At 36.7% G+C, this 26,024-nt stretch overlaps 2 protein-coding genes and 1 long non-coding RNA gene across 3 annotated transcripts; 2 read left to right on the top strand and 1 right to left on the bottom strand.

Moving 5' to 3' along the window:
- Positions 1-2,532: 2,532 nt before the first annotated feature.
- Positions 2,533-10,653, top strand: LOC130986049 (protein PAT1 homolog). Its single transcript, XM_057909321.1, has 5 exons — positions 2,533-3,222; positions 3,760-3,905; positions 5,517-5,573; positions 6,713-6,770; positions 8,064-10,653. Exons 1-5 carry the CDS (start codon positions 3,141-3,143, stop codon positions 10,181-10,183), a joined length of 2,463 nt encoding a protein of 820 aa, XP_057765304.1. The 5' UTR covers positions 2,533-3,140; the 3' UTR covers positions 10,184-10,653.
- A 476-nt stretch (positions 10,654-11,129) lies between these two features.
- Positions 11,130-11,780, bottom strand: LOC130986050 (uncharacterized). The gene is made up of 2 exons (XR_009089147.1): positions 11,488-11,780; positions 11,130-11,351 (listed from the first exon to the last, which is right to left on the bottom strand). It is a non-coding gene; the product is annotated as an uncharacterized LOC130986050 (long non-coding RNA).
- A 7,892-nt stretch (positions 11,781-19,672) lies between these two features.
- On the top strand, positions 19,673-24,522 carry LOC130986048 (pre-rRNA-processing protein esf1-like). The gene is made up of 8 exons (XM_057909320.1): positions 19,673-20,026; positions 20,685-21,214; positions 21,295-21,369; positions 21,857-22,080; positions 22,626-22,788; positions 22,880-23,008; positions 23,515-24,173; positions 24,259-24,522. Exons 2-8 carry the CDS (start codon positions 20,693-20,695, stop codon positions 24,311-24,313), a joined length of 1,827 nt encoding a protein of 608 aa, XP_057765303.1. The 5' UTR covers positions 19,673-20,026; positions 20,685-20,692; the 3' UTR covers positions 24,314-24,522.
- The last annotated feature ends 1,502 nt before the right edge of the window (positions 24,523-26,024 follow it).

The raw sequence follows: 26,024 nt of genomic DNA, 5'->3' as shown, positions 1-26,024 counted from the left end.
TGAGAACTCATGCCCACTGAGTACATTAGTACTCAGCCCAAATTCTTTTCAAATGTTTTCAGGGTAGGCGGTTGGAGTACACGAAGCTAAGCTGGGGAGTGATCCTTGTTCAATCTCTATCTACTTTTCAGATGATTATCCAATATTCTTGATTAATAATTTATCTAGCTATGATGAGCCTAGACTCACTCAACATTATTCCGCTGCATTTGTTTAATGTTATGTATTGGAGCCGCGAAACAAAACCTTATCGAATCCTTGGAGTTTTTCGAATGCAAACTCATTATTAAATCGTAAATCTCTTTATTCTAGAAGCCCTTTTATTAGTTATTACTATATTTTTAAATTTTCCCAAGTCGGGCTGTTACATCTACATTTTTCAATTTGGGATTCAATACAATATCAATTTATTGTAGCTTTCAAATTAGGGCTGCCACCGGTTTAGGAACCACCGGTTCGGGGCCCGAACCGGCGGTTCGGGTTCAAAATTTTCATGAACCTGAACCGGCCCGCCTAAAATTTGAAGGGCCGATTTTTGAACCCTGAACCGGCGGTTCCCGGACTTTTGTCCTTTTTTTTTTTAATTTTTTTTTGGTATTCTTTTTTATGAAATTAAATGATTTGTGATGAAATTTCAAAATTTTTATTCAACTTAAAATATAAAATATAAACATGTGTTGAAATTGAAAATATAAACATGTAATATTTTTTATGTCATATTTTTAAATTAAATTAAGTAATACTTGTGTCATCTTAATTAATATCATGTCATTTTTTTAAATTTATAACAAGTTATAAACTTATAAAGTTGACAATCAAAATATTTTTTTTAAATGAAATGACTTGTGTTGAAAATTGAAATACAATAAAAGAAAAATAATTCTAACACATTGACAATCAAAATAATGCATAAAAATTGATATTTTTATTGAATTTATTCTATGTACAAAAAAAATATTACAAGGATACAAATTACAATCTTCAAAATTGATTAAGTAAACTAACTAATACTAATAACTAATTCACTATAATAATTCCGAAAGAGAGTTGTCTAAAAGGGGGAAAAAATAATAATAATTAAGGGCTTGAACTCAATTTTAATACCGAACCGGTGGTTCAGGGTCGAACCACAGGTTCCGGTTGGCCCTTGGCAGCCCTATTTCAAATAGTTTTAATTCTAATTTTCCATTTGACTTTTAATTATTATTTTTAATCTATGAATACATTTAAAATAATGATAAAATAGAAATAAAAATTATTATAATAATTTTTAAATTATTTCATTTTTTAATTAAGATAATATTAAATTTTAATTTCAATGGAGTTTTAATTATTAAGTTAGATGTCAAATTTAATTGTAAACAACATTAGAATTAAATATAAAATAAATAACTAAATTCAAGTACCAAAGTGGAGGCTCTCCCACTATGGAGGGTGAGCTCTTAAATGGTGGGGACCACTTTTAAGAGCCAAACTTGGCTTTCTACTACAGACGCTCTAAGAGTGTAAAGTGAATAGAGACCACTTATTTGATATGTGTAGAGTGTATATGAACCACATACTATTTTTAGAAAGTATCATTATAAATGAAACAAACAAAAAAGAAAAGTGTGCAAATATAAGTGAGACGGAGAGAGTATACAATACTTCATCCGTCCCATTACAAATGTCCCTTTACTTTTGGGCACAAATTAAGAAATACTATGTAATTAGTATATAAAGTGAGTTCGTGAAAATTGTTTAAATATTAGGTATAGAGAGATAATATGTTGTAAAAAAAAGGAATGAAACATTTGTAATGAAACATCTCATTATGAGAAGTAGGACATTTGTAATGGGATGGAGGGAGTATGTATTTAAGGTTACAAACATATTATCTTATGAATCTACAACAAAATAAAAAGAAAACCAATTCCTAAAGAAAAACAAAGTATAATCCTCGAGTAGGGATTTAATGAATCGAATCGAATCGAATATCATTGGATTTGATTCATATTCTAATAGTTAGCGTCTTAGCAAGTTAAAAAATAATTAAACTCGGATTTATTCACATTTTAAAATAAATTTCTATAAGATCTAAAATATTACTGTCGCAATTTTTATTTTTTCAATGGGTGAAATTTAATTGGAGGTGGATATTGATTAAAGATTTAGAAAAGAAAATAAGAATGATAATTGAAAAAAATTAGAATAAAGTGATTATACGACGCTACGTAAGATAAGATACATTTTTTCGTATTATATGTATATATAGATAGATTATTCTTAAAATTTGTGAGTTAGTGGCGCAAACAATGTTTCCATTGGTGGTTTGCATGGTATTTATTGTATTGTAGACGGTTTATATTTTTTGTTTGTACAAATTTTTATTAATTTATTTTATATGGACAATTTTACTCCTCTAATCAAATTTAATTATACAATTTTATTGATATGTATAAAGACTATTAATACCTTAATTAGTAAATTATATAATTAACTTATTGTTTACTTGAACAAACGATTTTATTTTATTATTTATTTTGATTGAGAACTTAATTGATATTAGTCCATGAACCAACAACGAATTGTATCTGCTTGCATTATAGTTCACACATATAAATCTAGGGTTCCAAAATCTAATCGCCTCCATCGGCGACCCATACAGATTCCATTTCTAGCTCTATACACCTCACTATTGCACCGATTCAGCGTCGAGGTCCTCTCTCTGCCACATCAAGCACCTTCTCGAAACCAACTTCATTGAAATTCACCTTTTCTTTTTCACTATTTGATCTTGGTTCAACTCCGACACCAGAATTCCCACCGCCACCCACATCTCCGTCATACTCCCCCGACACATCACAAATCGCAAGGCAGTTGCTCAACTTCCACGGCTTCTAGTTTTCTTCCCCTTTTCCAGAAACCCTAGAATTATTTGCCGAGAATTTAGTTGCCCACTCCACCATCTCTTAGGTTTAGCTTTTGACAGTTTGACCTCCATAATTTTTGCTTTTAGGGTTTTGTAGTTTATTGCACCTATTTTTCCAGTTCGAGAAATTTGGAAGATATTTGGGGGGTTTTTTGCTAGTTGTTCGAATAGATTTTATTTTGTGCGTCATGACAATCTTTTTTAATTGATTGGAGTATATAATTTTTAAATGGATGGATACGAAGGCAGGGGCAGTGTTAGCGAGTCCTCCAAGCTTCACGATCTTAAACCTTTTGGCTCAGCCCCAACAGGTTAGTTAGCTTATCTTTGTTGGTGATTTTGTTATTTAAAGCTTGTATTTGTCTGTATATAGATCTACTTATTCTCTAAGCATTGGCAGATTGATTTCAATGTTTGGATATGTCTTATTACGTGTTCAGTCGATGTGAAAGTGTTGTGAGCCTCTGCTGGATTCACTAAGATGCATTGGGATAGTTTGGATTTTAATATTCCATTTATCACGCACATTTTTATCAGTCATGCCTTAAATTTTACTAAGCTTGGATTTACTGTTATACCTGACTTTGGGGTAGATTAGTTTGCTAGTGTTGTTTTTGATAGATTTACTGTGTTTTACTATTAGATTAGGGTTTGTTATTTGTGTTTGCTACTAAACTTATTTATGTGTTGACTTTTTTTGATAATTTCTTTCAAGTTTTGTCTGGCTGTTTGTACCCTGACTAATGCACTTGAAGAGTTTTTATTGTTAATGTTGAAGTACGAAGGTTCCTCAAATGTGGCTCTGGAGTTCACTCTTTTTAAATTTGTTCTTCTGTTTGGTATTGCAGGGGGCGCAGTATTTGATGCATCACAATATGCATTTTTTGGCAATGATGCTGTGGAGGAAGTTGAATTAGGGGGACTAGATGATGAAGAAGATGATGTTGCTCCAGTTGGGTTTGAGGAAGAGGAGTTTATATTTGAGGGGGAACAGGTTGCTTTTTAAGTGTTGAACCATGTGTATTATATTATATTTCTCTTGGCAGCCTCTCTGTTGTTTGGTGTGGATGGGGTGAATTTAGTGCATGTATCTTTTCCACTTTACATTATTAGAAGCCCCAGCATTAGGCTTCCAAAATTTTGACAATTTCATATGGAGCTTGCTTGGTTCTAAATTGGTTGGGTATACTTGTTATAAGAAATTTTACTATGCATGTTGCTTGAGTTGATACTTTCCATGTATGAGCAAAGAGCTTGAAATTTAGTTACACATTTGTCTGCATTCTCTGTTATTTTTTCATGTATTATTTTAGAAATATATTTCTGTGTCTGTAGTCCTTTGTTGTCTTTTACACTTCTTGATGGTTAAAGCATCCGTTAATATGTATGCACATGGCTTTGGCATCTAGCTTACATGATCTTTACCTAGTCAGCACCATTTTATTGTGATGTTTAGAGGCTTTTCATATGTAGGCTTTTTGCATATTCTGTTCTTATCATGTGCCACGCTACTGATTAGCACACTTGCTTAGTTGTTACTGCTAAGGCCTGTGGTTGCTACAATAGCTGCCTTTCTGCATGCTGTAAACACTTCTTTCCTTCTAGTGGGCTGAAGTTTATGTGCTTTGAGGTGGAGAGGTTGGTTTGCTTGTCTCAGAAATTCTACAAACCAATTTTCTTTTTGGATTGCAAAATGTTTGGGGTTGGATGCACAATCATGGGGTAGTCAAGAATCAAGTTCATGAAGAAACTCATTGATATGCTCATTTTGCTTGACAGCCTTGATTTAAAGAGATTCCATGTTTATAGGATGGCAGCAGCTTGCATCAAGTATTTAATTGTTTCTTGGCTTTTTTTTACACATCTGTGTGAAAGCTGATATGTTTTAGAAGCACATACCTGATGACAATTTTGCTACCATGGAAGGTTGTCTGATTTTGAAATTCTCTCCTTTTTTTAATTTTTTTTCTTCGGGTTTTGAAATTTACACATCATGGAGATTTCTAATTTCTCACTCTTGTATCTTTTAAGGTATTCTTAACAGACTTGAATTTTGAAATTCTCTCTCTCTCTCTTTCAAAACTTTTTTCTTGGATATCTTTTAAGGTATTCTTGACAGACCTGATTTTTGAAATTCTCTCTTTCTTTTCACTTTTTCTTGGGGGTGGTGGTTGGAAATTTTCAATTTATGACTCTTCTATATTTTAAGGTACTCTTTTGCTGCTCTCTTTCTTTTTAATGTATTGATGTCCGATATCATTGTGTTTGCTGGGATGGGCTTTTACTTGTGAGTTTTTATAAATACTATTCATCCCTCTAGTGATTTTTCCAGCCTGAAAACTTTGTTGAAAAAATTGCATTAGTCTCGCTGGCATATCAGATAATTGTTAACAATGTTAGAAGTTGGTTTTTTATATGCTATCTTGCTTGTTCTTCTCACATGCATACAGGGAAGTTCTAGATGCTAAGTTGTGCATGCCAAGTTTGGTGTTATCCTTTTGATGTTAAAGTAATGTAGTGACATTTCATCACCATTCAGTAACATGACTTACATTTTGGGATTGTACTTGATTCTCTCTCTCTCTCTCTGTTATGTTTTTTGCAGGGAGATGGATTGGGATCTCTGGCTGAAATTGATGATCTTTCAAAAACATTTTCTAAGGTGAGGTATCAAATTTGTGGAGAATTTTCCTCAAAATGCTTATCAAGTTCAGATCATTTTCAGTTGTTCTCGGATATGCTACTAGTATTCAATATCATACCCTTTCACACTCTCTCTCCACCTCCTCCCTTTCTCCCCACAAAAGCGTTGTCCTTAGAGGGCTAATGTCATGACTCTAATACTCACTTTGATAATAGCCAATAAAGGCGTATTTTTATTTATTTTTCTTAATTTTCTTTAGGTTTTGTAAATACGTATTAAAAATGTTTTGATTGCCTTTTGCCCTAATTTGTTGAAAAAAAACAAAATTACAGAAATTCTTCAAAACTTTCTCAATTTCTTCCACTACTTAGCCTTCTTCCTGTACATGTCGCATCCTAACTCCATGCTGCCGCCACTCGCTGGGTCTGCGCCTCTCGCTGCTGCCGCTAAGTGGCGTGAGTTTAGGGAGCTCCAAACTGATTAAATTGTGGGCTTATTGTGCCTTATTATGGGCTTACAGTTTTTTGTGGCCTTCATATATTTATTGTAGGCTTTATGTAATTATATATTTATAGGATTTAGTAATTAACTAGTTATTTGCTTTATTTATGTAATTTACATTAATATTATTAATAATAAAAATATTAAAATACTCTAAAAAAGATATATACGCATTTTCAACATATTCTGTCTTTATTTTTTGGAAATAGATGTATTTAGTTCCCATATCGTATCGGATTTGTATTTTGTTCCCGTCCCTGTGCTTCTTAGATAAGCACTATCAAGTTCGTTCAGTATTTTGAGGCCTGTCTTAATTTAACAAGAAGCATGCGAGAAGTTCAAACTAATTGTACCAGTTGTTTGTGCCCTGTTCCATTTTTGCTTATGATTGAGTTGCTGTATTAATCATGTCTTCTAATTTCCCTTTCCTTTACCAGCAATTTCTTCTGATAACTCTCTTGGATATTTTGGATAGTATTAATACTATCTATTTGTTTGATTGTCTTTACAAGTATATCCTTTTCATATTATTATTTGATGAATGCTCTGTGGTATTCTATTGGTCCTACATTTACATGTTTCATGCTTGTTTTGACCTACAATTGCCTCTTGTACCTTATGCACTTATTATGTACTACTACTGTTTCTATGTATAGTTGAACAATGTTGGGCCATCAAGTGCAGGAGTTCGTCCAGACTGGGATTCCCGAGAAAGTAAGTGCATCTAACTAGCTTAAGGTCGCTGTTTGTGATCTCACTGTATCCATAGCATTTTATTCTGCCTAACATGAGTTTTTGAAAATTGGTTGAGTTTAATAGTATGATAGCATTTTTTTTCTGCCTAACATCAGTTCCTGAACATTGTGTTTCTATGGTTCAATTTTGAAATTGTCTTGGAAACATTCACGCTAAAGCATAATTGAATTTAATGCATATTCTATATGTAGTTGGACAAGATTAGTAATTCTTAAAACACCAACTTTTACCACTAATTTCAAGCAATAAGTTGGAATACATGAACTTACATGTTTTCAACATAAAGAGTTTTGAGACATGTAGTTATGATGAATAATGAACTGAAAAATTAATGTTTCAGCTATCTAAAATACTAGCCAAACTGCATTCATGTAAAAATATGACTCAATCAAACATATTTCAATGTGTATGTTTTACTTTTCATTTGTTAAGGAGGCGTTTGGTTTGGTGGATGGGATAGATAAGATTGATAGGATCGGAGGGGTGACTAAATAATCCAACTTTGGGTGATTAGATGCGGACCGAATTATCAATCACGGGCCCAATCATGCAAACGAACACTTGATTAAGGTGGATTCTTTTATCAATCATGCCTTATCACTCAAAACAAACGCCTTCTAATCGTACAAAACCATTAAGATGATCATTAAAAAAATTAATGTAAATCCCAACAACTTTTTACTTATTTCATGAATATATTGATAAATTTTACCCTTAAATTAATGAAAGTATATACAAGGGAGAATAGGCAAAGTCAATTTTGTAAGAAGTAAATCTCTTTCGTGGTAGTAGTAGATTGGTTAAAACCAAGGAGGGTTCCACTTTAACTTAAGGTGTCAACTGGCACATGTAAAGTCTTAATTTTTTGGATGGACGTCGGATCATGCTAAGGTTCGTGAGCTGTGTTGAGCTCTTGGAAACATATCATTTATGAAAACAATTTAGTTTCTTCTACATTGAAGTATTATTTTTGATGAGGGCATACAAATGGCTTGTTTAGTATAATGAGGTATGTAGTACCAATTGTAACTTTAATTGGTGTTATGGCCACTTATTATGTTGTAGATGTGGTACATTATAGTCATGTGTTCATATTTACACTGTCTTGAGAATGTTCACCTGAGGTTCCTGATAATTGTATATTCCTATAGGAATTTCTGCCTAGGCTAAAACAACAGCATACAGCATTAGTATGGATTATTTTTCAGAAGCAGTTACTCAATATTGTCCTTTCTCATGTGTTGTCTACAGGTGCGTCTGGTGTTGAGTGGGTACAAGGGGCAGATAACACTAACTGGCTCGATCGACGGAATTTTAATGTTGAAACCACTCATGAAACGGATCAATTGTCCTCACAACCATATTCCGCTTTCCGGATCATGGATTCCAAGTCATTGCACAGAACATCATCATACCCTGAACAGCAGCAACAACAACAGCAGCAGCACCCGTATGAACCACAAAATCTACATCATAACTATTCCAGCGAACCAATTCTTATTCCAAAAACACCATTTACTTCATATCCACCCCCTGGTGGCAGATCTGAACAAGCCTCACCTAATAGCCAGTCCAACCATCCTAATCTTACACACCTCCCTGGTGGTCACCAATTCTCAATTTCTTCATCCAATCTCTCACCATACAATAATACTCAGCTTCAATTGTCTGCCTTGCCTCATGGGCCCCAATTTGGTGGGAATTTGTCCCAGTTACCTCATGGTTTGCCAGTCAATGGTCGACTTCAGAACCAATGGGCGAATCAGAATAGTTATCCTGGTGATCGTTCTGGCCTCCCGGGCAATGTAGCTCCTCAACAGTTATCCCATCCGAATGGCTTAATGCGTCCACAATTGATGCCTCCCCAGCATGCTCAGCAAACCAGAACTCAGCATCCATTTCCGCCATCATATGGTCATCCATCAGGGTTGCAGTCTCAGCTATTCAATCCCCGCCTGTCTCCTTCGCCACCTATGTTGAACAACTTCGACGTACTTGGGCTCCCTGATTTGAGAGATCAAAGAGCTATGCCGATGCCAAGAGGTAGACAAGGAATGCGCTATCCTCATCACGGCCCTGATTTTGGTAACCAGAAGGGTGATACGGGTTGGCCGAGGTTTAAATCAAAGTACATGAGCGCAGATGAAATTGAGAATATTCTCAGAGTGCAGCTTGCTGCTACCCATAGCAATGATCCTTATGTTGATGATTACTATTATCAAGCTTGTCTAGCTAGAAAATCTGCCGGTGCTAAATTGAGACACCACTTTTGCCCAGCTAATTTGGTGGATGGGTCTTCGAGGACCCGTGCAAGCGATGAGCCACATGCTTTTCTCCAGGTTGATGCTCTTGGAAGGGTTTCTTTCTCCTCAGTACGGAGGCCTCGACCACTTCTAGAAGTTGACACCCAATTATCAAGTGGGGCTGGTGGTGAAACAAAAATTGGTGAGAAGCCTTTGGAACAGGAGCCTATGCTTGCAGCCAGGGTGACTATTGAGGATGGCATTTGCCTTCTACTCGATATTGATGATATTGACAGGTTTTTGCAGTTTAATCAATTACCAGATGGTGGGGTGCAGCTGAAACAGAGGAAACAAATGCTACTTGAAGAAATAGCATCATCCTTTCATCTAGTTGACCCACTAGGGAATAATGGCGATGCAGTGGATTTATCATCCAAAGATGACCTTGTTTTCTTGAGATTAGTTTCACTTCCAAAGGGTAGGAAGCTTCTTTTAAAGTATCTTCAACTTCTTTTTCCTGGTGAACTTGCTCGAGTTGTCTGTATGGCCATCTTCCGAAATTTGAGGTTCTTCTTTGGAAATCTTTCCCCTGATCATAGCACATCCATGACAACTGCAAATCTTGCTAAGACTATATCTTCTTGTATCCATGGTATGGAACTCAAAGCTCTTGCAGCCTGTCTTGCATCAGTGGTCTGTTCAGCTGAGCATCCTCCTTTGCGTCCAGTTGGGAGTCCTGCTGGAGATGGAGCTTCCGTTGTTCTTAAATCGGTTCTTGAGAGGGCAACTGTGCTTCTGACAGACCCCCATGCTGCTGATAGTTGCAGCATTTCTAACAGGGCTTTCTGGCAGGCCTCGTTTGATGCGTTCTTCAGCCTTCTTACAAAGTACTGTTTCAGTAAATATGACTCTACTGTGCAATCGTTCCTCAGCCAGGGTTCACCAGACACAGTCGCCATTGGGGCTGATGTAGCCAAAGCAATTAGTAGAGAAATGCCTGTTGAACTCTTACGTGCGAGCCTTCCTCACACAAGCGATCAGCAAAGAAAACTGCTGCTGGAATTTGTGAAGCGGTCTATGCCTGTAGCTGGTCTTAGTGGTCCGAGTGGAGGAAGTGGGAGCTCATGATTACCTGTGCGCCTTTTGGCAGATATCTATTAAATGACCCATAAGCGTCACAAACCACTTGCTGCACCCTTGAAATGATTTTCTTGGCATCTTTGAATGTGTTGGGAAAGCAAGTCACCTTCAGCTTTCAGCTGGACAGATGCTTGTCACCCAAGTTGGTTCATTTTGCAATGAGTTTCACCATCTCTCATTGTACCGGTGCATGGTGGGATAAAATTTTAAGTTGGCTCTCTGTGGACTGTATTTGTCGTCCCCTTTTTTCCTTTTTACGTGAGAGCTTACATTTGTTGCTCTGTTGTGCAATCGTGAATGGCTTTTAGAGTTAGATTTGTAAAGTTCCAAAGAAATATGCTGTTCCTTACTCCTGAGCTTTTGCATCTTAATCTAGGGGTGGGAAAGTATTTGCTGTACTTCACCTATGTTTCTGCATCTCCTCATTGAATATGACCAGGCTATTAATTCTTCTTCTAGACTTTTTGAGATCCCATCCTCTGTATTTCACATAATTGCATGGCCTGTTTTCACCATTGAGGCTAATGTGAAGCCAGAAACATTGTTAAAAGGTGCTCTGAAATAGTGTTTTGGTCATTTTTTATTTTGGGTTCTTCTGCTTGATGTTTTTGTCGTAGCAAGTATTTGTCTTTCCCCTTGCTGCATATACTATCGAATTGCTCTCTTATCATTACCTGAGAGCCTTTGTTTCTTTTGCTTTGCTCCCATTATTTTCACCTAAGCTCAATGTTTCTGTTTCTTGCGTGATGGCCCATGAAAATTGTTATGTTTTAAGCTCGCCGTGGTTTGATCATATATCGTTGAGTCATACAGACTTGACAACTGTTTTCTATGTTTGTATGGATCTCATTTTTGATAGAGTGGCTTGGGAGAAATTGTTAAATGTTTGTTTTAATTTGTGCTTCTTCCAACATGATTAATTTGTATGTATAAGTTTCGTCCGAGAATTGATCAACAGGGAATAATTAGGATATTGGTAAATACAATACATTTAAAATCTGTGTTGCACAAAGCAGCAGTAGCATAGGTTGCATATCAATCAAATAATCCAATAAACATAAACTCTAAAATAAAAATAAAAAATGAATGAATAAGTATGTATGTGATTGATCAGAAACAGCAATCGAGGCACCAGCAACAACAGAGTCCGGCCATACTGCAAAACATCAAGTATCCATGTTAGTCTATCAATCCTCAATTTGTACATAACATTCTAGTTAAGTGGAGATGTTTACCATCCTGCAAAACATCAAGTATCCATGTTAGTCTATCAATCCTCAATTTGTACATACCATTCTAGTTAAGTGGAGATGATTACCATCCTTTCAAGAAGCCGTCGCCTCTACTTGTTGTCTCGGCAGTGGCTGTGAAGGGGTCTTTGGGGTTGGTGTCCCTTGTCGGATAGCCCATTGGTGGAGGTACCATTACATATGCTGTCGAAGGAGCCACAACTCCTCCGGCAGGAAATGTATGTTGTTGATCATATTGGGCCATGGCTCATCAAAGCTCCTTCCGCGTTTGTGTGAGTAATGAGATTGATGAGTGGGATTTGTGAATGGCAATGCTATCGAGTGTAATTATATGCGGTATGTGAAGAACGGATATATATATATATATATAGGTGCGCGCGCGCACATGGACTACGTATGAATGAATTAATATGAAGATTCCAAAAGTCGTCATAACTGAAAAACACATAGAAGAAAATTTAGTTTGCTATTACTTAGCAAAGCGCGTCTATCTAGAATCATGCAGTTCGCCCTTTTCTGTTGAGTTTCCCTTATCCCTCGTACCGCATTCAACTTATAATGTTTCACACACTGACACACATATACAATAAAGATTTTTAAATATTTTAAAGTATTGAAATAGGCGTAGTTAAGTTAGTAGGGAAATCGTGTTATTTTTCTCAAAGTAAGTGCCTAATCCTTTTTCATAAGTGTTGCAATGTGAGTGGAAGTCAGAAAGGGTACATTTCTTGGAAATGGCTAGTCTTTTAACTTAGTTTCTTTCATTCTTTCTAGAGAGCGCTCGTGATATAGCCATTTTGAAGAACAAAACACAATATTTGACCACTAATTGAAAAAACACAAATTCTGGCCATTTTTTACGTGTAAAGACAATTTTACCCTTAATTAGGTCGAACCGAATTCAGGTTGAATTCGGGTTTACGCGCGGGTTAGGCATAGTGCCGTATGTGCCAACCAAAAAAAAAAACTTAGTATATGTCACTAATGGCACTAATATGGCCATAAGTATCATTCGTGCAACACTACATAACAGAGTATATGACACTAATGACACTAATATGGCCATAAGTACCATTCGTGCAACACTACTGACTCAACCTAAACACTATGCTAGATTGACTCGCAATAGGACGAGATCTATTATAACATGTAAGCTAACCCAAGTTGTCTCTCAAGGAAGATTCAACAGGGCTTCTAATTGTATCACAACGAAAGTAGTAAAGGTTGTCGTTTGAAAACTGTAAAATTAAACTGACACTTGTAAATTAAACTTAACGTGAAATTAAACTCGGAATAAACTAGGCGAAACACAAATACTTAATCATAAATAAATTACTAACCCTAGGCAGAATTAAACGGTAAAGTAAAGGCTACTCGAACTTAAACACTATTACGCTAAGAATTTAAACAACTGTAATTAAAAGCTTCTAATCTAAACTGACATAAACGAAATTGCATCATTGAAAGCAAAACATAATTCAAGTAGAAGCAAAGAATTAACGTAAATAATAAATACCAAAATCGTCGCGAGATGCGAATCACTGTCACTTGATTACAACTCGAAACAGTAAACTAAACCAAACTGAATTGAACGCTAACTTAGAACAAAAACTTGGAAATCTTAAGAACTATGAAAACGAGAAAACTGTAAAGTGTTTTGATGCCTAAGGTAGAAGATTATCTTGGTCCGAAGGCTCAAGAATAATTCTCATGATGAACATTAAGCCCTTTATATAGACTACCTTTCATCAACCCTAAAAATCATCAAGAACGGCCCAGCCAAACTAGGCCTAAGAGATAGAATCGTGACAACAAAGGAAAGTTCGGGTTGGAAAGAGTGCTCGGCAAGTTACAACAGCGCTGGCGAGTGTTTGCCAGCTCTGGAGCTGTGCTGGCAGCCTTGCACGTGATTGCCAGCGCTGGCGACTGTGCGCGCAGCTGTCAGCTCTGGAATATTCAGCTCTGTAGAATTGTAGTCTGCTCTGGAGATGTAGTATGCTCTGGAGCGTTGGGTCAGCTCTGGCATTGGAAATCTACTCTGGCTGAATGGTCAGCTCTGGCTATGATTAGCTCTGGATATGATCAGCTCTGGATGCGGTGAGCTCTGGATATGGATTGTCAGCTCTGGCTCTGGCACGAGATTTTCAGCACTGTGCACCACTTTGCGCCTAAACAAGCGTTTCTGATCCAAAAGCTCCAAACTACGATTCTTTCTCCTATTTTATCAAAATCTTCTGCAACACATCAAACAGATTCATAAACGCACCAAATTCCAGAATATTTAACTCAAATTTAGCACAATCAAACCCCCAAATTAAGAACAATTAGACATAAATCAACTACATAACAGAGTATATGCACTAATGACACTAATATGGCTATAAGTACCATTCATGCAACACATTAAATAGAGAATCTAAATCGAAATGGATAATCTAAACCCTACACGGAAGTGTTCAAAATGGCACTAATGTCACTAATATGGGCATAAGTGCCATTCGTATGGCACTAATGACACTAATATGACCATAAGTACCATTCGTGCAACACTGAATATATATGTGCCTAACTCGCGCGCAAACTCGAATTCGACCCGAATTCGATCCGCCCTATTTAAGGGCAAAACAGTTCGAAAAAGTAAAAATTGCCAGAATTTGTGTTTTTTCAATTAGTGGCCAAATATTGTGTTTGCCCTAAAAATATTTGGCCATTTGGGAAATGGGTTCTTTGAGAAGCGTACGTGCAGGGGCCGACCCAACATATTTTAGAGGGTCTAAGTCAAAAGGAAAAGAAGCCCCCCTTCCTCCTAAACAAAGTAATTTCAAAACATTTGTAGCAAATTTGAGATAACTGCACAATTGTAACATTAATTACAAATTGGAGCAATAAAATAATTTATCCTAAAAAACTCCTCAGCAGATATTGGAATCTCTTTCGGTGAATATTACGTTGTGGAGAAAAAATAGAATCAACTTTCATCTTAGGTGCAAGCTCCTTAGCTAATGTAAAGGCAGACTAAAAACCTTCATCCCTATACTTTTCAAAATATGAAATCAAATCTTTCAAGATAACTATTGCCACATCAACTAGCATATCTTTAAATTATACTCCCTCCGTCCCACTCCAAATGTCTCATTTTCTTTTTTGGCAATACACACTCTTTCTATACTTAATATTCATACAATTTCCACTAACCCACTTTAAAATGCTTTCGAAGATTTGATGTGAGTTCCACTGGTCCATAACTTAATCAATCTTCTTCCTCTCAAGCTCTTTTCACTCATGTTGATTCCTCATCTCTCACACACAACACTCAAAATCCTAACACCACTTCCAACTCACCATCTGCCTACACTATCTCCCCTGTCACTAATCATGCTGCAGGAACTGATTGGTACCTTGACTCAGGAGCATATGCTCATGTCACCTCTGAATTTGGAAATATGCAAATCTAAGCTCCATACTCCAGATCAGAAACTCTAACTGTAGGTAATGGCTCTCAACTCTCCATGACTCATATAGGTTCTGCTTTTCTACCATCTAATCAATCTTCAAAGCTTTTACATTTTAAAAACATTCAGCTGCTCCTAAGATCACTAAGAGCTTACGTAGCATCTCTAAGTTCAGAAATGACAATGATGTATATCTTGAATTTCATCCTAATTCCTGTTTTGTCAAGGACATCAACACCAACAGAATCCTACTGGAGGGCACTCTTAAAGAAGGCCTATATCATCTACCTACATCTCATCAAATAAAGCCTCAAGTCCCATCAAATAAAACTCCAGTAGCTGATTGTTTTTTTAGCTTAAAACAACACTGTAAATCTTTGGCATTCTATCAAGCTCAAAACAACCCTTGTAGTAATACTCTCTATCAAGCCTTAAAGGCTATGAATGTACCACACTCCAAACCTGTTTTCTGTGAAGCTTGTGCAATGGGAAAAATACATAGCATTTCATTTTCTTATGTTCCTGTTAAAACCACTGCTCCATTTCAATTGATTCACACTGACATTTGGGGACCAAGTTCCACTCCATCTATTCAAGGTTTCAAATACTACCTGCATTTTATAGATGACTACACTCGGTATACCTGGATCTTTCCTCTTCACTTAAAATCTGAAGTCATTACTCACTTCACTCAGTTTAATGCTTTTGTAGAAAGACACACCAAAATTCAAGCTATTAAGTCTGATTGGGGGGGGGGGGGAGGGGGGAATATAGGTCACTTAAACCGATATTAGCTCAATTGGGGATCACCTTTAGACACCCTTGCCTACACACTCACCAACAAAACGGTAGAGCTGAGCGCAAGCACGGGCATATCACAGAGCTAGGCCTCACATTACTAGCTACTGCATCCTTACCTCATAAGTTTTGGTGGGACTCTTTCACTACGACAGTTCATCTCATCAATAGGCTGCCCTCACCCTCTCTTCAAAACACTTCTCCCTACCAGAAACTGTACCAAAATACTCCAGACTACTCAATGCTCCGCACCTTTGGATATCAAAGTTGGAGTTTAGGTCATCAAAATGCTTGTTCCTTGGTTATAATCCAGACCACAAGAGATACAAATGCCTTCATTCCTCGGGTAGACTCTACATAGCTAGGACTGTCATCTTCAATGAGTTAGAATCTCCTTACTCAACTCTCTTTCCCACCCTAACACCATCTCCAGCAGATATCTCTTCTCCATCTTGCACTCCTCCAGTCCCCATTCCTCAGCCTGTACCTCTGACCCCACAACATACTCCATCACCCCATCATAATCCTTAACATACTCCTCAAAATACTCCTCCAATTCACACTCCTCAAAATACTTCATCTCCTTCTCATTCCACTGCCACCTCCTCTCAATCATCTCACTCTCCATCTCTTCCACCTCAAATACTCAATCAACATGACATGAGAACCAAAGCTAAGAGTGGCATCTACAAGCCTAAATTTTTTACAGCTTGCACTACTGACACAGGTAAAACAGTTGTTATTGCTATAATCCATGTCTCTACTTCTGATGATATTGCTCATCCAGGCTGGCTTGAGGCCATGAACAAAGAAATGGCTGCTATCGCTGAAAAGCTTACATGAGAACTAATTCCTTATTATTCTGATATGAATTTGATACAGTGCAAATGGGTATTTCGAGTTAAACAAAATGCAGATGGGACAGTGGATAGACTCAAAGCTAGACTAGAAGCCAAAGATTTTCAACAGAGAGCAGGTATTATTTCATGGAGACATTCAAATGGGATATACATCTGTTGGACATTAACAATGCCTTTCTAAATGGCACATTGGATAGACCAGTTTACATGCAGCAACCAGAAGGTTTTATTGATCCCACTAAACCTCATCATATCTGCAAACTTAATAAATCTCTTTATGGATTGAAACAGACTCCTAGGGCTTTGTATCATGAAAAACTAAAACTTCATTTACTCAGCTGTGGATTCAGGTGCTCAACCTCTTATCACTCTCTTTTTAACATGAGAAAGAATGGGAAGCTTATTGTCTTGCTAGTGTATGTGGATGATATACTTATCACTGGAGAATATTCTAATCTCATCTCTCAGTTTATTACAGCTCTCTCTAAAAAATTTACCCTCAAACCCTTGGTACAATCAATTTTTTTGTTGGTATACATGTCTTCAAAATCGCCTCTCATTCATATCTTCTAAATCAATCAAAATATATTCATGACCTACTATCCAAAACAAATTTAGCCGACTGCAAGCCTCAACCATCCCCATATGACATCAGTGCAAAACTTTCTCAAAATGACACCCCTTCTTTCTCCAATCCAACACTCTGCAGCACTATAGGTGCTCTTCAATACCTCACCTTAACTCAGCTGGATATATCCTTTATAGTCAACAAGCTAACCCAATTTTTTCAACAACCTACTGAAAACCATTGGAAAGCCTGCAAAAGATTGCTTCGATATCTCAAAGGAACTATAAATCAGACATTTGCCTTCACGCCATCCTCCTATCTTCCTCTTGCTATGTTTTCTGATGCTGACTGGGCAAGTTCTCTTGATGACAGGAAATCCACATGAGGGTATTGTGTTTTTCTTGGATCTAATCTCCTCTCATGGAGCTATAAAAAGTAGAAAATGGTGTCTCGCAGTTCAACTGAGTCAGAATATAGATCTATAGCAGATTCTGCAGCCGATGTTATGTGGATAAAATCTCTTCTTGTCGAGCTCGGGCTATCTATTCATCATGTTCCTATCATATGGTGTGATAACAAAAGCGTCGCCGCTATTGCCTCTAATCCCGTGCTACACGCCAGAACTAAGCACATTGAAATAAACACGCATTTCGTTTGTAATAAAGTCTTGAAACAGGAGCTAGACGTTCGCTATGTGCCTTCACAAGATCAGTTGACTGATATACTCACAAAACCTTTGTCTATCTCCAGATTACAATATCTTGTCACCAAATATCCATTAGAAAAAGGATAGTTCTGGTTAAGTCGGGGTTGTATTAGAATATAAAGCAGTTAGCTTAAATTCTGTTAGAGGTAGTTAGCAGTAAACAATATTAGATTAGTTAGTTAAGCTTTTGGTTAAGAGTAAGTTATACTCTGTATTTGCGGTGCATGAACACCAGTTGTAAACACTTCCTATAAGGGTGTGTTTACTTTGATAGAAAAGGTTAGAAAAAGTATATTTTCCATCATTTTCACATGTTTCCTATGATGGATAATTTTCTCCTGTCAGGCTGAAAAATTTATTCTGGCAGCCCCTTCTCACTCATTTTCTCACAAATGTTTGATAATATTATCCTATTGGAAGGGTGTGAAAATATTTTCCAACATTTCAATTTGTTTATCCATCTATTTCTAACAAAGTAAACACATGATAAAAAAAAATGAGAAAAAGATAATATTATCTCACCTTTTATTATCCATCATTTTCAAATGAAAATTTTACTACCAAAGTAAACACACCCTTAAAGGAGAAATGCAGATGAAATAAAGATGAGTTTCAGTTTATTTATTTTATCTTGCTATGAAGTTTTTATCTCATGTTTCAACTTAGGGGAACTTATTTTTGGGGAGCTTATAAGCTCTTAGATCTTATTTTGCCAAACACTTTGAAGGAACTTATAAGCTCCTAAACAACTTATAAGCTGTTTTGAGGAGCTTATAAGCTCAGCCAAACACCCTCTAAGATAGAGAATTGATAGTAGAATTTGATATTTGAGTTTGAGGTATGAGAGCGACGATGAGAACAATTACAGACAGTGAGGGAGAATGAGACGGAGAGAATGATAAGAAGTATGAGGGAGAGAGCTGTTAGATCAATTAGCACAAGAGTGCGTTATCTTCACTTGTAAATTTATTATGAGAAATGGAAGGATAAATAAAATTTCACCATTTAATATATTTTTTTTTACCTTATTTCATACAAAATAGTATTTGATACTTATTCATTCTTTTCACAACAAAGGAGGGATAATATTATTCCTCCATTTTGGTTGTAATAATATTATCCCTCATTTGTAGTGAAAAGGAGAAATGAGTAATGGTCAAATTTTATTTTGTAGGAAATGAGGGAAAATAATGGAGAAATATTGTTTATCCCTCATTTTCCATGATAAATTTATAACAAAAAAGAAGACACTTTAAGAGAAATGATTTTGTCGTAGGATTAATATTAATAAGAAGTCAAATTTAGTTGAAATTACAATAAAAATATAAATTCATGTAAATTTAGGTGAAAATTAAAAAATTATGGTAAATATCACTTTAAACCCCAAACTATTTTCGCACTATCAATTATATCCTGAACTATTGAAAATTATTTTTTAAACCTTGAACTATCAATTTTGTATCAATTGTACCCTTTATTCATTTTTCATCCTTTGAATTTTTAATGAGTAATACATATAATCACGTCATTTTATATAGTATAGGTAAAAAAAAGAATGATTCTAAATATATTGTAGTATCCGGTGAGCCACGTCAAATTTTTTAAGTTAAAAAAATGAACGAATGGTATAATTGATACAAAATTGATAGTTGAAGGTTTAAAAAATTATTTTCGATAGTTTAGGATATAATTGATAGTGCCAAAATAGTTTGGGGTTTAAAGTGACATTTACCTTTTTTTTTTTAAGTTCGTATATTGTTTTGGCCATAACTCCAAAAAATAAAGACAATAAAGAGATAAAAACTGTAATATTTAATTTACGAAAGAAAATACTAGTGGCCACAAAATTAAAAGCTTAAACCCATAATTCTTTTATCTTCTTAAGCCCTAATTCCCCTTCTCCGTCGTCTGCATCTTCAATTCCAGAGTTTGGCGACACATTCAAGAAAAGGTATTTACTTTCTCTATCTCCCTTCTCTCGGTCGTCCGGCGTTAAAACCGCCGTCACCGCCGCTTCCCGCCTTCTCCGGTCGCGCATGTCCACTCGCCGCCTCGGAGAGCCTCCCTCCTAGCGCTGCAAGCAGCAGTACGGGACTGCACCGCCCTCGCCTAGCCTTCTCCATCGCCCCGCCCTGCCTTCTTTGGCCTCGGCGCCTCCGTCCGGCCACTCCGCAGTAGCAGCAGTTTCCAACAGCAGGTAAGGCGGCAGGCTATTTGGGTGTTTTGAAAGTTTGATTTTTGAATATATATATTTTCTGTAAATTGGGGCAATGTTGTTACTCTTTTTGTAATTAAGTTGCCTTGGATGAATGATGATGAGTTATTTTTGAAGTCGGCTTGCCATTGGTTTGCAATCGGTTACTCTTTCTGTGAGTTGGGGATCAATGAATGACTTTGTTTTTACATGTCCAAATTTCAGTATTTATTAGTGTTAACCATCAAATTTGATGTTTAACCAATACATTATTAGATGTAAAGCTCCAAATATCAATATTATCCATCAAACTTTTATCATGTTTACTCAATACATACATGGGAGTCACATTCCACTTTTCGATGAAAGAATAACAATTTTTAATGTCATACGGGAATTGCCTCAAACATGCCACTATTCAGCTTTTTTTTTTTGTGTGGGGGGGGGGGGGGGGGGGGGGGGCAGAACCTATTCAGCTTTAGTATGTATATATAAATAGATTTTAAAAAAATGGACAGTTCTGTTTAATTTGTTTTGTAAGCACAATTTTTCTGTTTTGTGAGCTTGGAGTTATAGAGAAAGCCCAATGGCAGATGTAAAGGCTAGGTTTTTCTGGTCCATTACTGATTGTCTCCCCTTCTATGTCGCATACACACACCAGCCGTGAGAATGTCCTCCTCCACCCGGCGGATTTTGGGTTTGGAGCAGAGAAGGAAGCAACAGAAGATGAAGAAAAAGGAACCAAAAATGATTAAGGACGAGCGATTTGCTTCAGCGCAGTCAGACCCTCGCTTCATGGAAGCTCCGAAGAGGCATTCCAAAGTCACAATTGACTCTCGCTTCCAACGCATATTCACCGACCGCAGCTTCGTCTCCTCTCGTGCTCCCGTAGACAAGCGAGGCAGACCAAAAACTAACAACGCCTCCTCTTCATCTCTCGCTCATTACTACCGTCTCCAAGAAGAAAATGACCCAGAAATAGATGCTGCCCAAGTCGACCAAATTGGTAATCCAGCTGAAAGTAAAAGTGGATTTGAAAATTTGAGGACCCTTGAGAAGGATGACAACGATGATGATGATGATGATGATGATGGGCAGAGTGTGGACGAGTCTTCATCCACCACCAGTACTACTGACTCAGATGATGATAATTATATGGATTCAGGGGAAGAAGATACCCTTATGCTGCAGGTTGAGACTGCTTCCTTCTATGCCCTGAACTAAATAAGATGATTTAGTGTTGTAATTGTTTCCGTTTTATTTGTTTGCAGGAGAATAATGTACCCGAAATCGACAGTGAAACACGAAGGCTAGCTGTTGTCAATCTCGACTGGAGTCAAGTCAGGGTGCGATGTCTCATATGTTTTGCCTGTTCATCTTCTTTTCAAGTAACTTTGAAAGCACATCGCATGACACAAGTTATAATTATCACACAAGAATAGTTAGAGAAGATGTCTTCAAGGGGTGAAAATAACACTTAATTTCATTTTGTCGACATTGGAATTAGAATAATCCTTAATATGAAGAGGTTTGGACTTGTGGGTACATGCTGGATACATAGTATACATTTCTATATAGAACTGGAAATTATTTAGATTCAAAGGTACACCTTTTTATGCATTTAGGCAGGTGCAGCTTTGATGTTAGTCATACCCAACCACAACATCTTGGCAGGTGCTGCTTTGATGTTAGTCACACCCAATCACAACACTAAATATCTCATTAGTTTTTCTTTCAGAGTAGTTACATATTTTGGTAAATCAAATGCACTCTCCATTTCTCTATTTTGGACACTTATAATGTGAATCTCACGGCCAGAATCCTTCATTGCAGGCTGTTGATTTGTATGTCTTGTTAACTTCATTTCTTCCTAAAGGGGGTCAAATTTTGTCTGTATCTGTATATCCATCCGAGTTTGGACTCAAGCGCATGGAAGAGGAGGCAGTCCGCGGACCTGTTGGATTATTTGATGATGAGGATAAGCATGATGATGTTGATGATGATGATGATGAGATTGACCAAAGTAAGCTACGTGCTTATGAGTTAAGTAGGCTAAGGTATATTTTTTACATTTCCTGACATTATATGCTTGTACTGTTTAGTTTTCACTCATTTGAAAGTGGACTCTCGATAAATGGCTGAAATATCTGTTCCAATGGAAAAATCATTGAATGAAATAATTTCTTTTGAGTTTTAAAGCTTGTCCATAGGGGTCCCCCATTTACTGAAAAAAGAAAGAAAAAAGAAGCGTGTGAATTTACTACTGATGAAGCCTTGGGAAATAAAGCCGGTGCAGTTGCTATATGCAGCTACAAGTAGTTAGAGTCTTAGAGACAAAAGGCAAAACCAAAAGCAGTTATATTTTAGCTGCAACATCATGCTTATCTGTTTACCTGGATTTCTACTTTCAATTGCTCCAACTTAATATTCAATATTCAATATACAAGATGGTATTCATATTTGTGAGCAAGCATATTATGTGAAAAAGTAGTGCAAGTTTTAATTCCATTCTTTATGCCTGACTAGCTATCTTTTAAAGTCCTTGTTTTAAAAATATGTGTCATCAACTTCTGTTGTGTTTGACCATACCTTTTCCTGTTAGGTATTATTATGCTGTTGTAGAATGTGATTCAGTTGCAACGGCAGATTATCTTTATAAAACTTGTGATGGAGTAGAGTTTGAAAGATCAGCTAATAAGTTGGACTTGAGATTTGTCCCAGATTCAATGGATTTTAAGCATCAGCCACGTGATGTTGCAACTGAGGTAATTCTTCTTCTTCTTCTATCTTGAGAGCTCCACTATATTAATATTACTAATTGACTGTTTTTAATGATTCTGATTCTTTTTTGTTTAGGTACCGGCAGATTATGAAGGTTTAGATTTTCAAACTCGAGCGCTGCAACATAGCAACATTCATCTCACATGGGATGAAGATGAACCACAACGAGCAAAGACCTTGAAGAGAAAACTTAATGATGGACAGGTTGGTGTTTTGTTGTAATTTTTAGTTGTAAACCATATTTGGTTTACTCATGTCTGATTCAAAAATTCAGGTGTTACAAAAAAAAATTCAAATGTGTAAACATGAGTCGAGTTTGTTGCCTATGCAAAAAGTTCATTACTCTAGATTCATTTTTCTGCTCATTCAGTATGCCAACTACATTTGAAGAACTTCACAGTTGCTGCAATGGGTTATTGCAAAAATGATGAATGACTAAGTTGTTTTTATCCTATTTCTGGTTGATAATTTTTTTTAAATATGTATTAATGGTTAAGTTCCTGCAAAGCTTCAGGCAAAGTGGTGTTGGAATGGTTTGATGGGGGCAGTTGCATCTTTTTTTAACTGTATTGCTCTATGGAGTTAGGTGATGGTCTATTAAATCATAGCGTTTGAAATGTTTTTGGTTGGATTTTAGACATTTATATAAGTTGTCATATCCCAACTTTGCATGTCATTTACAACTGTTGTAATCTTTTCTTCCCTTGCAGATAGCTGAGTTGGAACTAAAAGAGTATTTAGCATCTGATGAGAGTGAATCAGATGAGGATAACAATGAAGATGACGTTGAAGACAAGTCTGAAAAGAAGCGAGATAAGTACCGTGCCCTAATCCAGACAAGGGATGGCTTTGATGAGGATGAAGAAGATGATAATGGGCATGACATGGAGGTTACTTTTAGTTCTGGATTAGAAGAAATAAGCAAACGCATTTCAGAAAAGAAGAATAAGAAATCAGAAACTGTTTGGGAGGCGTACCTCAGAAAGAGAAAAGAGAAAAAGAATGCTTCGAAGAAAGGGCCAAAATATGCTTCAGATGATGAGAGTAGTGACACTGATGAAGAAGCTGCAGAAGAAGCAGCAGATGACTTTTTTGTTGAAGATACTACTCCAGCTGAGGAAAATAAGGGCAGTGGTGTGACAAGGAAGAGGGTGAATAAAAGCGAAGAAGCGAGCATAGCAGAACTGGAGTTGTTAACTGCTGATGATACCAATTTAAAGGGCTACAACATCAAACCTAAGAAGCGCAAAGGGAATAAAGGGAATGATGAGGGAAAGATACCAACAGTCGATTATCAAGATCCGCGCTTTTCAGCTTTGTTTACCTCCCCACTCTATGCTCCGGACCCAACTGATCCTCAATATAAAAGGTGCTGTTTTATTTTGCAATAGTGTCATCAAGAATCAATCATCTTTCTATGCTATGCTTATGAAGGTGTTATTTTGCTGGTACAGGAGTGCAGCTTATCATCGACAGAAGCAGAACAAGTCTACTCGGACAAGGGACTAATAATCCCAAAGAGGAAAACAAATTCAAAACATACTACCACAAAAGCATGGTTGTGTTTTGCTTTTGCTACTTTATTGTATTATTATGAAGACGCATGCTTTTAATTAATTAAGAGCATTTGTTAGATATATTCTTTCTTCTATGTACAAGTTCAACGCATACTTGAATGTCTGACCTTCAATGTTTTATTTTCATTTATTTGTTTGCAATTGCTTCTATGATGATTATACTATAATTATTAAGTAATAATGCATACCATTATTTCGAGTAATTGACCAAGGAAGCATCAGTATTGATGGTCTCTTAGCAGTTAGTTGAGTTTTTCTCGTATTGGCCATTGTGTATGTAGTTGATGGGGTTGAGTATGCATTTGGTGGTCATGAACATCCAACAACTGGGATATTTGAGTAGAACCGAAGCATTGTCCTGGTTTCACATTTAGCAAAACAATCTTGATTTGGGTAACAAGAATGTCCATGCCTATTACTTCTTCAGTTCTATTGATAATGACTCATTACTGTTCGGCATGGTTATTAAGAAGAAGAGTTTTTAAAGGTTAAAAGTGATAGAAAATGATAGAGCCTATAACTTTTTGTAAGAGAAAGTGACTTTCTTTTGAAACAAGCCATTATCAATGACAAGGACGAAAAAAGAAAGTGAGCTGAGTATCTCATTTCTAAGAAGTGCAATCATTTAATGATGTGTCTTGGCTCGATTGGTAAACAAATTTGTAGATTGTTGTGATATAATATAATAGCAACATAAATGATACTTTTATTAATAATAAATGATATTTCATAAATGATACTCCCTTCGTCCTGCTATTCATGACACGTATTCCATTTTGGGTTGTCCCATCAATAATGGCTCATTTTTTAGGAAATAATAAGGGATAATTAATCTTAATTAAAACACTAATTAAATGCCTAATAAAACCTATAATTAAAAACAAAACACTATCTCTCTCCATAACTCGTCGTCAATCACTCCTAACACTCTCTCTCTCCTGATTGCTCTCTCTTAGCAGCTACACCCTTGCCTCCTCCACTGGTTGCTCGCCGGACTCGTTGCAACGGCGACGGAGAGCGTCCTCCGCCTCTCGCCTATTTTCCTTCCCTATTCTCCACCGCCTTTCCTCTGCTGTGTCGCGGAGATCTATTGTGTCGCTTGAGTTGGCGATTTGAAATCGGTGCTGATGAAAAAGAGACGAAGGCGAGGGCGCGGCGACCCGATGTGGCGACGCCGCTTCCATCCACCGCCTCCGCCCTCCTCTTTCGTCCTCCAATTCACTCGCCTCCAACCTCCCCTTTAATTTTCAGAAATTAGGGCTCCGAATCTGCGCTGCCTCCGGATCTACGCCACCGCCTCCTCCGAATCTGTGAAAAATCGAAGAACAGAGGCTCTACCGCCTCCACCCTCCACCCTCTTCTGTTGATTTTTTTGATTTTTCTTGCTTGAATAAACTAGGCAATGGGCTATGGCTATATAATGGGAATTTGGGGGGGGGGGGGTTCTAGTTAAATTGAGTGTGAGTTCATTGTTCTCACCTGAGTTTATCGAATTTCCAGAGAGATTGGGCTAGGGCTATAAAATGGCATGTTCACCCTCAAATTTTTTTGAATTAATTTCTTGGATTTCTTGAATGTAATGAATTTCTTGATTTTCTTTGTTGGTTGTTCAAAAGATGGTGTGTAGGGATGGAAGGAGAAGA

Source organism: Salvia miltiorrhiza, chromosome 5 (assembly GCF_028751815.1).
Source record: "Salvia miltiorrhiza cultivar Shanhuang (shh) chromosome 5, IMPLAD_Smil_shh, whole genome shotgun sequence".
Taxonomy (NCBI): Eukaryota; Viridiplantae; Streptophyta; class Magnoliopsida; order Lamiales; family Lamiaceae; genus Salvia; species Salvia miltiorrhiza.
The sequence above is the reverse complement of the archived record's forward strand: the minus strand, read 5'-3'. Positions and strand labels throughout refer to the sequence as shown.

Excerpts from the sequence above, each read along its gene's own strand:
- LOC130986048 (XM_057909320.1), top strand. The coding sequence starts at position 20,693 with ATGTCCTCCTCCACCCGGCGGATTTTGGGTTTGGAGCAGAGAAGGAAG. Across the intron at positions 21,370-21,856 it reads TCGACTGGAGTCAAGTCAGG|GCTGTTGATTTGTATGTCTT; the intron begins GTGCGATGTCTC and ends CCTTCATTGCAG. Across the intron at positions 22,081-22,625 it reads TATGAGTTAAGTAGGCTAAG|GTATTATTATGCTGTTGTAG; the intron begins GTATATTTTTTA and ends TTTTCCTGTTAG.
- LOC130986049 (XM_057909321.1), top strand. The coding sequence starts at position 3,141 with ATGGATGGATACGAAGGCAGGGGCAGTGTTAGCGAGTCCTCCAAGCTT. Across the intron at positions 3,223-3,759 it reads TTTTGGCTCAGCCCCAACAG|GGGGCGCAGTATTTGATGCA; the intron begins GTTAGTTAGCTT and ends TTGGTATTGCAG. Across the intron at positions 5,574-6,712 it reads TTTCAAAAACATTTTCTAAG|TTGAACAATGTTGGGCCATC; the intron begins GTGAGGTATCAA and ends TTCTATGTATAG.